This window comes from Podarcis vaucheri (genome assembly GCF_965113315.1).
Source record: "Podarcis vaucheri genome assembly, chromosome: 1".
Classification (NCBI taxonomy): Eukaryota; Metazoa; Chordata; class Lepidosauria; order Squamata; family Lacertidae; genus Podarcis; species Podarcis vaucheri.
Genome location: NC_138759.1, coordinates 84,933,897 through 84,949,506, shown reverse-complemented (window position 1 = coordinate 84,949,506; position 15,610 = coordinate 84,933,897). Strand labels below are relative to the sequence as shown.

General features: G+C 45.5%; 2 protein-coding genes across 20 annotated transcripts in view; one reads left to right on the top strand and one right to left on the bottom strand.

The window, feature by feature from the left end:
- The window catches only part of P2RX3 (purinergic receptor P2X 3), a 28,186-nt gene extending 22,457 nt beyond the window's left edge, over nt 1-5,729 (top strand). For all 8 annotated transcript variants that reach the window (XM_082211905.1, XM_082211909.1, XM_082211906.1 and 5 more), the window contains 6 exons: nt 771-912; nt 1,499-1,635; nt 2,834-2,927; nt 4,095-4,160; nt 4,705-4,782; nt 5,461-5,729. In XM_082211905.1, coding sequence (XP_082068031.1) covers nt 771-912; nt 1,499-1,635; nt 2,834-2,927; nt 4,095-4,160; nt 4,705-4,782; nt 5,461-5,586 — 643 coding nt within the window. In that variant the 3' untranslated portion in view covers nt 5,587-5,729. The remainder of the gene's footprint in view (nt 1-770; nt 913-1,498; nt 1,636-2,833; nt 2,928-4,094; nt 4,161-4,704; nt 4,783-5,460) is intronic.
- Nucleotides 5,730-9,091: 3,362 nt separating this feature from the next.
- SLC43A3 (solute carrier family 43 member 3) overlaps nt 9,092-15,610 on the bottom strand; it is a 44,832-nt gene continuing 38,313 nt past the window's right edge. For all 12 annotated transcript variants that reach the window (XM_082211548.1, XM_082211554.1, XM_082211555.1 and 9 more), the window contains 5 exons: nt 14,898-15,080; nt 12,760-12,879; nt 12,459-12,645; nt 10,728-10,851; nt 9,092-10,050 (listed from right to left, as the gene is read on the bottom strand). In XM_082211548.1, the coding sequence (XP_082067674.1) occupies nt 9,898-10,050; nt 10,728-10,851; nt 12,459-12,645; nt 12,760-12,879; nt 14,898-15,080 (767 nt within the window). In that variant the 3' untranslated portion in view covers nt 9,092-9,897. The remainder of the gene's footprint in view (nt 10,051-10,727; nt 10,852-12,458; nt 12,646-12,759; nt 12,880-14,897; nt 15,081-15,610) is intronic.

Below are 15,610 nucleotides of genomic sequence, written 5' to 3'. Positions count from 1 at the left end.
TATCTGCAGCATAGGCATAGCCACTGGATGGCATTTGATGAAGTATGTCATCTCTGTCAAGCACAGTCTGATTCCCAAATCTGGTGGCCACCAGGTGATGGGAATTGTAGTCTGGAACACCTGGAGGGCATGGCTAATGTGCAGTGTAGTGGGTGCAGGTTGCATGTCAGCAAAGCAGGCTCTTCCACACCAATATTATTCTTTCCTCTCTAGAGATTCAGGTTTGGGGTTTTTTTTTGCAAACAGTAAGAATGTGAATTGTACCAGCAAGCATCTGTGGAGAAAGAGAGAGAGAGAGAGACCCCTATAATGACCTCTCTCCCTCATAATGTCTCCAAGCAAGTAATTTTTATTTATTTTATTTCATAAAATTTATATATTTAGCATTTATTGATTGTAAGGTGAAACCTCAAAGCAGTCCATATTGACTCTGCATTCCCCTTGGCCACTGGGGAGAGTCAGGGCTCGCTGTTTCATTGTCAAGCAAGTTGTGCCACAGAAGTAGACTGGGAAGGTTCAGAGAGCAGCTCACACATCCAGCTAGCAAACGTTGCAGTTCTTCTGGCCAGTCTCCTTCACCCTGTGATGGCTGTGGCTCTAGTGTCACCTCCAATTACTTCTAGGTGAAGGGAGCAGTAGGGCAGGCTCCTCAGACCGAGTTGCATTGCACCACCAAGCCCAGACTTTTCTTGCCTCTGACTTTCCTCTCTCTCTTCATTTGGGGCTCAGCAGTTCTCGTCTCAGTCTGACTTGCTTTGCCTCCTTCCCAGGGGAAACCTCCTACCCAACCTCACAGCTGAAGATATCAAGAGATGCCGCTTCAACCCGGTGGAGCAACCATTCTGCCCCATCCTGCGCCTTGGGGATATAGTGAAATTTGCTGGGCAAGACTTTGCCCAATTGGCTGACACAGTGAGTATTACTGCTGCCAATACGAAACACTAGGATGGGTGCTCTGTGGCTGCTGTGGGGTAATGGCCAGGATTGCAGTTTTGAGCATTGGAAGCCTAGTTTCTGACCTGAATCTCCCCCTCAGCTATGATGCTTTCTCAGTGGCCTTGCAAACTCACTGATACACAGTCTGTCCTAGCTTGCAAGGTTGCTGAAATTCTAAAGTACAGCTCTGATCTCCTTAGAGATCAGAGCAGGGATATAAATGTACATCACAACCATTGAAATAAATGGTGCAACAGTGGTACCAGGATGAAAGCATTTGCAAACAGAGATAGCAGGGACCACAGGCATGGGGTTAGGGTGGATAACTTTATGGTGATGTTCATAAGATTACACCCCTGTACTTTGGAGATGCCACCCTAATTTGCACAATAAAATAATTAAAGACCACAAAAGCATAATTTAATTAGTATGACGTGATCTTGGGTCGCATGCCTTTAGAATTGGCTCTGTGTCTGTGAAGTTCCTTGTTCCTGCTTAGTGGCCAGAAACTCCCTGCTCGCTTGTAGGGAGATTTTGCCTGAGGGTGTGTTTTTCCGCACAGGGTGGGATAATAGGGATCAAGATCGGATGGGTGTGTGACCTGGACCATTCTTGGGATCGCTGCGTCCCCAGCTATTCATTCAACCGGCTTGATGGTGTCTCTGAAAAGAACAAAGTCTCTAATGGATACAATTTCAGGTAAGTGCGGAGCTTTTCAGTCCTCAATCAAAACCAATACTCGGAATCCCTTCCCCTGTTGCAATGACTTTGCAATTTAAGATTCCTCCCCACATTCTCACCCTTGCTGTGGCTTGTGTACATGCTGTCCTGTGCACTTTCGCACCCACCCACACATCTTCCACCTGCTTTCCCCCCTGTGCAGATACACCAGAGGCAGCCCTCATTATATATGACTTTTCAGCTGCAGAACTCTTCTCGCACATAAGACACATCTGCTCTGTACATAAATGCAGGTGTCCTTACTCTGCCAGCCACACACAGAGAACAAAGGGGAAGAATGGCAGTTCAGTAGCAGAGGGCACAATTTGCATGCAGAAGATGCCTGGTTCAATGCTTGCTATTTCTAGGTGAATTATCAGATAGGTGAAAGAAATAAAAATCTGTTTGAGAATTTGAAGTGCTTCTGTCAGTCAGAATAGACCAACAGTCATCAATATTTTGAGACCTGGGACCCACCTTTAACCCAGTCTTGCATTTGACACCCATTTCTTATCCTTTTTACCACATATTTTGTATGATAGTTGTGCCACTGTTGCAGCCCATCTCAGATCAGGCTGTGAGATAGCAGTGTTTCCTGACACACCCACAGCAGACCAATGGAGTAGAAGGTATTGAGCTAGCGAATTATTAGTGTAGCTCATTTTGAAACAGCTTCCTGTGTATTTTGGGGTCCCAGCACCTTTAACTGTTTCATTTATTTCTCATGGTGTGATAGGAAGTTTTGTAACTATGTACTGGTGTGTTGAGGCACTCAGGGTTCTATCCAACGAAGTTGCCCATTTCCCCAAAGACTTTTGCTTGTGCAACAGAACTTCTCCTCCCTCTCCCTGTACACCCACCCATTCTGTCCCCTTAACCTTCTAGAGCACATGGGAAGTGGAGAGGGAAGGGAAGTCCTTGTGTGAACAGGATGGCTCTGTTGGACACAACCCACAGTATGCAAGTAACAGACTTAGTGCCTTCTAGCTGCTAGCTGGCAAGCATTCTATTGCAGGTTCACAGCCTTCCGACTCTCCTCTTCTACTGTTACAACCATCCAATGGCACCTCACTGTTATGTTTACCTTGCATGGATGTGTATGTACATGCAATTATGTGTTTGCTGTCAGCCTAAACAGAACCATGGACCTGTGTGTGTCCCTTTCCCTCACCCACAGATATGCCAAATACTACAAGCAAGAGAACGGCACAGAGTTCCGCACCCTCATGAAAGCCTTTGGCATTCGCTTTGATGTTCTGGTATACGGGAATGTGAGTGGAACAGGGCAACTGTGCGAACAGAAAGCAATGGCTAGGCAGAGGCCTGATGGGATATGGTGGGAGAGAGTTAAATCTTAACTAATGTCCAGGGAGTTAAAAGCCCAGGTCCTTATGCATTTACAAAGGCAATATGTCTTGCAAGGGGTACTTTTAGCACAATCCTATACATGTCTATCCTGATGAGCCTCATAAAATTCAAGGGAACGTACTTCCAGATGTCCAATTGTAAGATTTCAGCTACAGTATTTTAATGAAAGGAATCAGGTTGATCCAGACTGAAGCTGCAGTCCTGACCATGTCTATTCAGAAGTAAACACTATTGAATTCAGTGGGATTTACTAGCAGTTCGAAAGCACGTCGAAGTGCAAGCAGATAAATAGGTACTGCTCCTGCGGAAAGGTAAACAGTGTTTCCGTGTGCTGCTCTGGTTTCACCAGAAGTGGCTTAGGCATGCTGGCCACATGACCCAGAAGCTGTATGCTGACTCTCTCGGCCAATAAAGCGAGATGAGCTCCGCAACCCCAGAGTCGTCCTGGACCTAATGGTAAGGGGTCCCTTTACCTTAAGTGGAGTTAGGATCACAGCCCAAGTTAGTTGAAATCAGAAGAGCAGCTTTGGGGCGGGGGGGGGGCTTTTTAATGAATTCTATATCAATGAAACATAAACTAAACTAAAACAGTGCTAACAGAAAAGAATCTCTAAAGTAAATAAGAAGTGATAATGTTAGGATCTCAAAGGATATGCATACATTCAAAAATTATTCCTTCAAAACATCACAAATAAAACCCACCTTTTCACAAATGTGTTCAGATGCTGCTGGTTACCCATTCATCTGTAGTATGTTAATTAATCAATAATTCCATATTGAATTATTATTGTGGAACTGTGGATTCTTGACCATCAAAGTGACACCAGTGGCCATGGCCAAGATGGTAACCTGGAATGATTAAGATGACAGTGGCATCCATGATTGCAGCCCTTCTACAGAGAGCTGCAAGCTAAGGTAGAGCTGCTTTCATGAATAGCCCAAGAACGCCTTTCACAACTGGAGGGGGAGCCATTTTGGTGGTATCATAGTTCGCTGACATTTATTCCAATCCTCTGATTCTTCAAGGAGAACCGCTTTTTGTATGCTAACTTTGCCTTGTGTTCCCTCAGGCTGGGAAATTCAACATCATCCCAACCCTCATCAACACAGTGGCAGCCTTCACATCTGTTGGGGTGGTAAGCATTTTGGATTGCCCAAGGTTTTGTCATGTCTTCTCTCCTTTCATTGTTTAGTCCTAAGAACTGATTGGATTTCACTGTTCATGGGTTTCAGTTCTCAGAACTTCACACACCTGATTAGGACAAGGTTCTCTAGAGCAGTGTGGACACTTTTTCAGCCGAAGAGCTACACTTCCTTCTGGACAGCCAGAGAGCTCTTGTCCTTCCTTCCTGCTTGCAAACGTCCCACAGGCATTTGGCTGGCCACTGTGAGAGCAGGATGTTGGAGAGCAGATGGGCCATGGGCCTGATCCAGCAGCCTCTCTTTATGTCCGCATGGATTCTCCGACTGGGGAGGAGAGTGGAAAGTGCTGGGTTTTAGGAAGCTCCGGAGGATCAAGGATCTGAGCTTCCTTTTGGACAGGAAGCTTTTTCTAATCTGAAAATGTTGATTAATGCACCAATCAGTCAGTTATGCCCAGAGTTGCTTCTTCTGCTGTACCCTTTTGCCTGGCCACTTCTCCTGTGAGAGGCCACCTCACCTGTTCTCTTCTCACTTCAGGGGACAGTCTTGTGTGACATTATTCTCCTCAACTTCCTGAAGGGAGCAGATCAGTACAAGGCCAAGAAATTTGAAGAGGTGGGTCTCTACAGTACACAGTTAAGTTCATTGACAGCAAAAGTACCCCCATGCCAGTAGACCTCAGCCTTTTCAGACCAGGACCATCTTATGGTTGTAGTGCTGCTGTTGTAACCCATCTTATGTCAAATGATGACCTAGCAGTGCATCTTGGCCCACCAGCTAAAGATCAGTTATAGTAGACTCTGCTCGCTATGGGGAAAACTCCCCTCTACTCCCCTTTTTACCTCCGCCCCCAGCCTTGTTCACACGTAACACTGAACCAAACCATGACTCAGTGTAAATGAGCAAGTGTGCTGATGCACAGTTAGAACACTGCAGCCTCTTCACTTCTTCCCTGCTCTTGCCCTGTCACAAGGAGCTAAGTCACAGTCTGCCGAGTAGAGCTTGAGAAGAAATGTTCAGAATTGTGCAAGCTAGTGTGGGGCAGGGGTTAGAGTGTTGGGCTAGGCCTTAGAAGACGCAGGATCAAATCCCCACTTGGCAATGAAGCTCATTAGGTAACTTTGGGCAAGTTACTGTGTCTTGGCCTAACTTAACCTCTCTGTGTTGTTGTGGGGAGAACCATGTATGCCACCTTGAGCTCCTTAGAGGAAAAGTATGATATAGAGGTAATAAATGGGAATAATGATGATTCCTCTACAAAGGTAACAGCTTTCTGTCTCTCTCCGCCCCCAGGTGTCAGAGAAAGTGTTGCATCCAGACACTTCTGGAAGCCCCATTTACCAGAACAACCAGACCCTGGGACGCCGTTGTGAGGAGAAACAGTCAACTGATTCAGGCACCTTCTCAATTGGACTCTAACAGACAGACATGTGAAGAGGACATTAACAAATTTCCTACATTGCTCTGCTATCATGGGTGCTGCCCCACATAACAGCCCTTCAATTTGGAGCCTTCTGTCACATCACACCACTGGGGTTGAGGGAACTGGCTGGTTGGTTTCAGTTTACTGTGTGCTTCCCATTTCTCTCTCTCCCCCTCTCTGTTTTTTTCTCAGTTTCACATCATGGCCCACCTCTCCCAGGGAAGCGTGTGAGTCTTAACTTGTCAAAGACTCATATCCCCTCTCACCTCTTCCTTGAGAAAATAGCCACAACAAAAAGTGTTAAAGAAAAGGAGATTCCTGGGTCACCAACACCAGTGCATTAAAAGTGGGTGTGGGATGATCACCCAAAAAAACTCTTAAGAATTCCAGTAGAACGGGAAAATGTATCAGTGGAAAACTGCTTTTCACACTGAAACCATGGGATGGCATGACAGCAGCATCAAATCTCCACCTCGTGAGCTGAGCTGTACCATGTGGTGACATTACATAAGAACACCTAAAAGTCACAACTAGACCAGTATCCTTGGCTCACAGTGGATGCCTGTGGGAAGCACACATGCAGGACTTGTGTGCAGCAGTCCTCTCCCCACTTGAGAATTCCACCAACAGGAATACAGGGGCAGCCAGTGGAGTTTGGACAGAGCCATGATGGCTAGCAGCCATTGATAACACTCACCCTCTTTTAAAGCCATTCAACTTGGTACCATCATTACATCTAATGAGACCAAATGCCATACTTTAACTGTGCAGAATGGAGAAGTTCTTCCTTTTGTTTCTCCCAATATTTAACTTACTGGATGGCTGAGTTCTAGTATTATGAGAGATGGAGAAGTTTTCTCACATGACCTTTGTGTTGATCCATGTGACAGTATTTTATGCAGAGATGGAGAAGTTTAAAAAAACTGTCACATGGATCAACACAAAGGTCCCGTGAGAGGGTGGTGGTTAGGGAGCTTTGACCACTCCTTCGCCTACCAAATGGCCAGGCCTTTTGGGCAAAGTGATGGAAGTTTCTGAATAAAAATAAAAATGCATGCGTAATCTATGAGGCAAGAAAAATGGATGTGCTGTAAATAGTGGTGGGTTTGTTTGTTTTTCATTCTGTGACAACGCTGATAGGTACTCCCTACTCCAAGAACAGTGGAGACAATACAGCCTTTGGAAGAGAGAGAACCAGAGACTGACGATGTCTAATATTGGTTCCATTTTCAAATGTAGAAGCAGGGTCCAGTGGAAGAAAGTTGGCCCCTGCAGCAGACACCACAGCTCCTAAACCTACATCAGGTTCCCCAAAAGAACATTAAAAGCTGCCTTATACCCAGCTAGATCACTGGTCCATCTAGTCCACTACTGTCTTCATTGTTTTGCAGTATTTTTTCAGATGTGAATCTCTCCCCGCCCTACCTGGAACTTGAACCTTCGACGTGCAAATCAGATGCTCTATGATAGAGCTAAGACACTTCCCCAAAGCAGCAGCTTGGACCACTGGAGCCTCTCCTGCTGCTTTCAGCCCACTAAACTTGTAGCTCAATGTACCCCACATTCAAAACTGGCAAGTGCTTTTCCACCACTCCAGCTTCGCTGTTGCCAAGCACTGACCCCAATCGCAGGTGATCTACCCTTTCAGGAAGAACATCCCCCAACTGTTTGCCTCCCCCAGGAAACATCCGCACATCTTCTCATACTGGTAGCAAACACTCCGCCCAGGAAAGGATGGTCATCTGGCAGGTATAACATGGATTTATGATGTAAATTCTTTTGGAAGGTTCATAGCTTGATCAAGTGAGAGCAATATGCGTGTCCTTCTGCTGGATTGGAAACTGTCATGCATGCACAGTCGTTCGCATTTGATCACTGAATGTCATAATCAAGGCTGTGCATGCAACTCAGTACCAGATTGGACTGTCACATAGAGCGATGGAAAAATGGTCGGTGGGGTGCTGTCTCCTTTGACTCTGCTAATCACCTATTTGAGAGGGGTAGGCCCTGCTGGAATCAGCACTTTCTTTTGTATTCTAGAATCCTTCAGGCTGCCTGACTCACAGGCACTAGCTTCTGTCTTTATGAGAGGCAGGAACACAGGCAGAGACTTCAGATGGCACAAATGGTCCCCTTAACTTAGGGCACAACACGATGACACAGGAGATGATGCATACTTTCCCATGCTGCTGGTGCAAGCTTATACGTAGATGAGCTTGCAGAAGAGAAGCATCAGCTCAAAGAATAATGACTAAGAATATTCGTGAATAGTTAGCTGGTGCTTGAGCCAGAAACACAAACATCCCATGTTAACCTGCCTGTAGCAGCAAAGCCACAGTTCTACAGTTAACAGAAATCTCTTTCCGGGCAGTCATAAGAAACTGCTATTGGCAACAGGTTCCCCGGATTCTTCCCCCAATTTGTGGGTGTCTGGCACATGTGGAAGATGTCATGCAGCAGGAGGAGGCCTGACAGGGCCCGTTGCAGCCTCTGGGGGGCCTGACGGGACCCGGCACGGCTGCGGGTAGGCCCAAGGGGGCCTGCGCTGCAGTGGGCATGCTGACATCAGACACGTGCTCCCCTGTGGTGCGTGGCTCCAGTGCAGAAATTTGTGGGTGCCCGGCCCCTTCATGGGGAATGTTGTGGGGGCTTGAGCAACCAGCCCCCCCCATCCAGCATCTATGACTGGCAGAATTGATAAGTCCTGGGCTTTTGAGGAAATGTTCTTGTTTTGCAAAAGCTTCTAGAAGTGTTAAAACTGCTGCATGAAAGACTACTTTGGAAATCTCTCTTCAGCAGGGAGTAAGATCATCACTATTTCATGCAGCCTTAAACTTAAGTAAACTTTGAATATAAACATGGACGTCAGTATGTGTTTGACAGAAAGAACCAGCAGCATATAAGCCGTCTCAACAAGCTTAACTTTTTTAAAAACAACAACAAACCATTGGCTTTATGTCTCATTGAAGCTATTCAAGTCAGAAGAACACAGTGTGAATAAGCTTCCAGATCCATAATCCTACAGGTCCATCAGCCCCATCCATCTCCTGCCCTGTCTTGGATTCAGATTCCCCCTCCTGCCACAAGCCTCCCAACAGGTGTCTTATTTATTTTGAGACAGCACTGGTGATCTGTTTAGTCCTTTAAATTTGCATCTCATCTTTTTTCCTGCCATGGAACCCAAGGCAAGGAACATGCGGTTCCTAGGCATCCTGTCAGGAACCACAAGGAAAGGAGGAGGCTAGAGCCCCTTCTAAGGTTGGCTGGTGAAATGACCCCACCCCCAAGGGATGGTCTGGCAACACAACAAAACCTGCTGTTGTAGTCAATGCTAGAATTGATACCATTATAGTATCCAACAAGTTACTACACTTTCTTGCTGTACCTTGAGAGTTTCTCTGTGATGGGAAGAGCTGTGCACCAGTGTGTGTGTGTGTGTGTGTGTGTGTGTGTGTGTGTAAGAGAGAGAGAGAGAGAGAGAGAGAGAGAGAGAGAAATTGATGCTGAACATCAGGTTTCTTATTCTTCTGCTATTCTACAGTATTTATGAACTTTCATTACAGTTGGGTTCCCTTCTGAATTTAATTTAATATTGGACTTCTTGACTGCCACACAATGCCTGAAACTAGTGCATCTTTCCACAATTGATTTTTATATATATATATAAAAAGACAAGCTTTATTGAAGTATTCAAATGGCATAGGGTGTTGGTTTTTTTCATTCCATGACTTTAAAAAAAAAATTTTTTTTTTGAAGGAATATCTCCCAAGCTGTGTAATGGACTTTGGTTCTGAAAAACCAATATCAAATATATCTATTTAATAATTCAAAACAATGAGGGTAGACTGTTTTTCAACTAATTCAAAAACTTAATGGGAGACAACAATGTTAAGACTTCCACTTTAAAGAGTTGCATTTTCTGACATATTAAACATCCTAACTTGGTACCTGCTCTAATACTGGCTTGTTTGTATGATTCACAAAAATATAGCTCTGTTATTAAACAAAATAAATGTAAGTGAAATACAACCTAAATTCCCACACTAGGAGGATACAATATAGGTTTGATTCCTAGAAAAATAACACTCTAAGAGAGGGAGCAATAAACTGTGGTTTGGCAACACAGATACGTTTAAGTCCATTCGTTTCAAGGGACTTAAGCACACCTGACTGTGTTGGACTGTGACCAGATTTTGCTGGGAATGAAGCTCAGAGAGAGGAGAGGCTTCTTCCTCAGTTCCCTTTTCAAATCTTCTTAAGGTTCCCTTTTGAAAGGAGAGGTTCGCAAAGTCTACACAGCGAAGGGCTCAGATAGAAGACTCCAGGCCTTCCTTCTTGCCTGCAGTTAAGGCTGGGGAGCCTGCGATGTTATGTTCATTCTGCCGCCGCTTGCACTCCAACCACACCATCACTGGGTTGACCAAAGCCAGAAACATTAGGGCTACAAGACCAATATTCACCTGGAAAAAAGAGATGCACTATTAATATGCAGGCGGCAGCTTCTAAAAATGTTCCTTTCTGGGGGGCTCTGGGAAATGTGAAGTGTCTGGGGCTGGAACCTAGCCCAGAGAGCTATCTGGGTCTCTATGCCTGCTCTGCATAGAGGCAGAAGGGAATAGGTGTATGCAAGTGGCAGGCAGAATGAAGGCTTTGAATCAGCCAGGCCTATGGCAGCCACTTAGGCAGCACCAAAAAAGAGAGGAAATGCATCAGCACCACTCCCCGCCCAAGGGACAAATGAGGACAGAGACTTGCATATTTCCATATGCTAATTTATAACTATATGTGCAAGTTCAAAAAACGACTCTATTTCAAATAAAAATGCAATATATCTAGTCCTACTTGGGACAACAGACCAGGTGCCCTGTATGCTGAATTTGCTGTCCAGGTCCCCTGCCCATTTAAACTCGACTTGGACTCATAGACTTCGCTCTGAAGAGCAGGACACACTCAGGCCCAGAAATACCGGTATATTACAATACATGGGGCCTGGCCTTTTGCCTGGTCAACAGAGTAGTATGTCAGGTCTCCTAGCTCCATGTTCGCTACCGTCTGTTCCTCAAAGAAGTAGAGATCCACATTTGGAGTACTGACTGTCACATGGTGAAACAGACTCATTAGGGCACAAAACACTCACATAAAAGGGATCATTGTTGAGTGGGCCCCTGATGAGCGAGAAGCAGGGGTATTGCAGGAGAGACACCACGGCTGAGAGCCCCATCACCAGGCCGTAGAGTTTCCCAAAGTGTTCCGAGGGAAAGCTGCCAAGACACAGAGTGGGGGAGGGGGAGGAAGGAGGACATGGAAATTGTGACACGGCATGTCTAAGCGGACTATCCTCCTCACAGTGACTTGTCACTATATGCTGCTTCTCTACCTCCCATCCTTCTATATTTTAATTTCTTTCCTTTTTTACTTCCGTGTTCCTTTCCTTCCTCATCAGGAGGAAGGACAGCAGACCTGCATCCCTCATATGGTCAAGGAACAGGGCAGGACATTTGTTTACAGCATCTGCATCACTATTTCATGGCACTCACATACCCTCCAACATTTCTCCAATGAAAATAGGGATGTCCCATTCCATAATGATAATTTTATACCCCACACATCTAACTGGGTTGCCCCAGCCTCTCTAGGCAGCTTCCAACCAGCGGCAGAGCATGCTCCCGAGGGGCGCATGGTGCAGATGGTGCCCTCAAAGGGGGTGGAGTGAGCCACTCATGATGGACATTTGGCGCGCCACCCGTCTGCGACTCCCAAGCCTCCCCCAAGCTGTCAAAACAAAGGGGGAAGGGGGGAATGCCGCTGGCAAAGCGGCGCAGCTCCCCCCACTTACCCCGATGGCTCAAGGTAGGCTTGGGAGTTGCGGGCAGCGCACCGAATGCCACCCCCCCACAGTGAGGACACCAGGGGTGGTCCGCTCCCACCCCCCCTTCCTATGCCCCTGCTTCCAACATATGTAAAGACATAATAAAACATTAAACATCAAAAAGTGTCCCTATACAGGATTGGCTTCAGACGTCTCAGGGGGCAGATAACGCCATACCCTCCAACATTTCTCCAATTAAAAAAGGCAAATCGTAAGGAAAAGTGGGACATTCCAGTTTCAAATCAGAAACTGGGATGGCTTCTCTAAATCAGGGACATCCCTGGAAAGTAGGGACACTTGGAGGGTCTGCACCCACACTGCAACAAAGGGCTTTTCATTAAATCCATTGAAGGAAAATTCCATGCTAACATGTGGCCTGCCTCCTCAATGACTAGCTTAAAATGAAAACAACCAGCAGATTTAGCACTCAAACTAAGCCCTTTCCTCATATCTGCTTTCTTTAGTATTTTAAGCCAAGTGCAACAGTAACTTCTCATACACTGCCATCATAGCATAACTGCAAAACATTAAAATGCCAGATAAATAGTTCATCTTGTCCAGTCTCTTGCGTCTGACAGAGACAAGCTCTAGAAAGGTATCTCAGCAGGGTTCTACAAACCCAGAAGACATAAATTGTGCTATGAACTGTGGAAGCTGCTCCTAAAGCAAGATTCTGAGAACTGCAGCCATTTATTATTAGTATAAATTGATATTTTTAGCCCTCTTGCGTGTGGGGAGAATCTTGAACAGCCTCTGTTTCTGCTAAAAAATTCAAAACCAGAGGAGTCGGTAGAGAGGGGAAAAGGATTTCAGTGAACAATTTTCTGTAATTGATTGTTATTCTGCACTACTACCAGTTCCTCTCAGTGGCTCCAAGTACCATTCACTGAGTATCAAAACTTCCTTCTGCTTTCATCCTTCCCTTTCGCTTTCCCCCGCCCCTAATCCATCCCTCCCAAACCACACTTTCCTCTTTTCACGGAGAGGCCAGTTACTTACGCAATGGCTAAGAAGGCAGCATTGCCCCCGTAGAGGAAGGAGCGGCTCAGAACCTGCAGGATAAATGTGGCGTACTGCACAGGCAGCACCGGAATAGAGGCACAAATTGAGAAGGCCACGCACTGCAGCACTGTGATGACCAGTGACAGCACACAGGAGCGCAGGTCCGCAAGGGAATCTGGCACCCCTAGAAACAGAGAATACAGACAGAGGTGAGCAGGACCAAAGGAGACCTCGGGGCATCAAATATCCTTGATGGGCAATCTCATGAGGAAAGCAAAAGACACACAATGGGACGTACCTTGCGAACTCCCTTCCTTTTTATGTCCACGTTTGTGACGGTCCAGGATAAGCCCATTCCAGGGAGCACAGATGACTCCACAGAACTGGGTGAAGGCAAAAGCATTGGTGTAGCTGCTCACTGTTGACAGAAAGAATTAAAACAAAAGGATGACAAAACCCTCTTCCTGTCAGCACAAATATGTGCCAAGATTTTCATACACGTAACCCATTATTAGATGGTGGCAAGAGAGTAGGAGGAATCAAAGGCCAGGAGCCCTTAGTTCTCCAGTAAAGGTAAAGGTAAAGGGACCCCTGACAATTAGGTCCAGTCGTGGACGACTCTGGGGTTGCGGCGCTCATCTCGCTTTATTGTCCGATGGAGCCGACGTACAGCTTCCGGGTCATGTGCCAGCATGACTAAGCCGCTTCTGGCAAACCAGAGCAGCGCACGGAAACGCCGTTTACCTTCCCACCAGAGCAGTACCTATTTATCTACTTGCACTTTGACGTGCTTTCGAACTGCTAGGTTGGCAGGAGCAGGGACCGAGCAACGGGAACTCACCCCATCGCGGGGATTCGAACCACCGACCTTCTGATCAGCAAGTCCTAGGCTCTGTCGTTTAACCCACAGCACCACCCATGTCCCTAGTTCTCCAGTAGTTCCAAGCAAAAAAATTTCAAGAACTACCTCTTCTTTCTCAATAGGAAGACTATCACCATCAGGAGGGGCTTCCCCTCAACTCCTAGCCAGGGCAGTCTCCTGGCACAGCTATTTAGCTAAGTCATTACAACACCATTTTAATTCTATTTCAGCAGCTTTTTCCTGAAGTCAAGAGCACTGCTGAGACAAGATGGCCTTCCTCTCATGGTGAGAGAAAAGGGAGTCAGCAGCACCAAACACAAGAGACTGAAAATGGAGGCATGCCTCAAAATTGTACTGAAATTATGTGGGCTGTATCCACCATTAAGTCATATTTAGCGTAGGCTCATTGCAATGAATGAGTACAACTAATTTAGGTCCATTCATTTCAAGAGCTCTACTTTAAACATAACATACCCTCCAGCATTTCTCCGATGAAAATAGGGACATCCCATTCCATACTGGTAATTTTAATATTTATACCCCACACTTCTTACTGGGTTGCCCCAGCCACTCTGGGCAGCTTCCAACATATAAAAAATAAACATTAAAAAAACTTCTCCGTACAGGATTGCCTTCAGATAACTTGTGGGGGTCAGGTAACTCCATACTCTCCAACATTTCTCCAATGAATAGAGGAACATCCCAAGGAAAAGTGGGGCATTCTGGGATCAAATCAGGAACTGGGACGTCTTCTCTAAATCAGTGACGTCCCTGGAAAATATGGATATTTGGAGGGTCTGACAGAACTTAAGTTGGCTATACTGTATATGGAACTTTGATGGAACACAGAAAAGCCCAAAAGGTTTCGATGGAAACCTTCCTTAGGTGCACAATAATTCAATTTATTAATCCCAATTACAAAACATCTCTCATAGTGCATTTTTTCCATTCTACACTCTTCTAGTCTACCTGCCCCAAGACAAAGGGCAAGACCCAATGTTAGCCATAATTAGAATAAACCCATTGCAAACAATAGATTTAGGTCCACTGATTTCCCTGGGTCTACTATGGCTATGGCTTAGTTGGATCTCACCCAATAACTCTTATCCATCTCCACACACATATTTTTGTTTGTTCCTTACATATCATAAATTTGGGGCTAAATTTTCCCAAAAGAGCCCAGGGGGGCAAGAAACAGCATCAATACAACATAGTTTAAAATAAAGTAATAAAAACACTTAAAAACATAGACACATAGCCTCACAGATAATAATTTCAATAACAACAATAATTTTATTATTTATACCCCGTCCATCTGGCTGGGTTGCCCCAGCCACTCTGGACAGCTTCCAACACATATAAAAACATAATAAAATGTCAAAAATTAAAATAAAGTTTCCCAAGAACAGTATTTTTCAGCTATCAAATGTGTGGGTGGACAGAAATGTTTTAAAATTCCTCCTGAATGTTTATACTGAGGGTGACAGCAAAGGGAGGGAGATTATTCTGCAAACAAGAGAACCTCTTAATCCCCACCTGATGGTTCCCTGCTCCTTTCCCAATACTCTCCTTACCAAGGGTGGCGTCTCTCTTAGCCAGCTGTGTCAGCATGGGGTTGAGGGTGCCAATGAAGAGATAGTGGCGCAGCTGCATCACCGACAGCCACACCAGATGCCAAAAAAACAGTTTGGAGAAGACGCAGCTCCAGAAGGAAACAACAGCTGGAGCCTTGAGGTTTGCTGCAGTCTCAGCATCTCCTAAATAAATCAAAAAGAGGGGACAGGAGGCATGTGTAAAATCTGAAATGATCTTTATGTCACACAGTACCTTGCTACTATTTCACTGCTGACAGTCATACCAAAGTGAGAGCCCTTTCGAGGCACAAATCAAATGCACATCCATTGGTTTTTATGAGGGCTTCTAAGCAATTATCTCCCCATGCAGAGGCCTAGAGAATCTCTCACCCAGGGGTGACAAATGGGCATGCGAAGCTGGTTCTGGTATAGGACTTACATTTTGTCAGTAGTGATGCTATGGATAAACATGATTAAGTATGGCTGAAATCTTCCAGTCATTAATTCACATGCTCTGGGGAAAACCACTAAGAGCAAACAAATTAGTTAACTCTTCCTGCTTGCTTGCCTGCCCACCCAAAAAGGAATAGCTGACTGTGATGCTTTAGAAGACTTGAGGTCTTATTCTCTAGCAGGAATGATGAGCATAGATGACTGCCTGTGAATTACTAGTAGTGCAGGGGTGGGTGCGTAGGATCAGGGCCAGATATAGG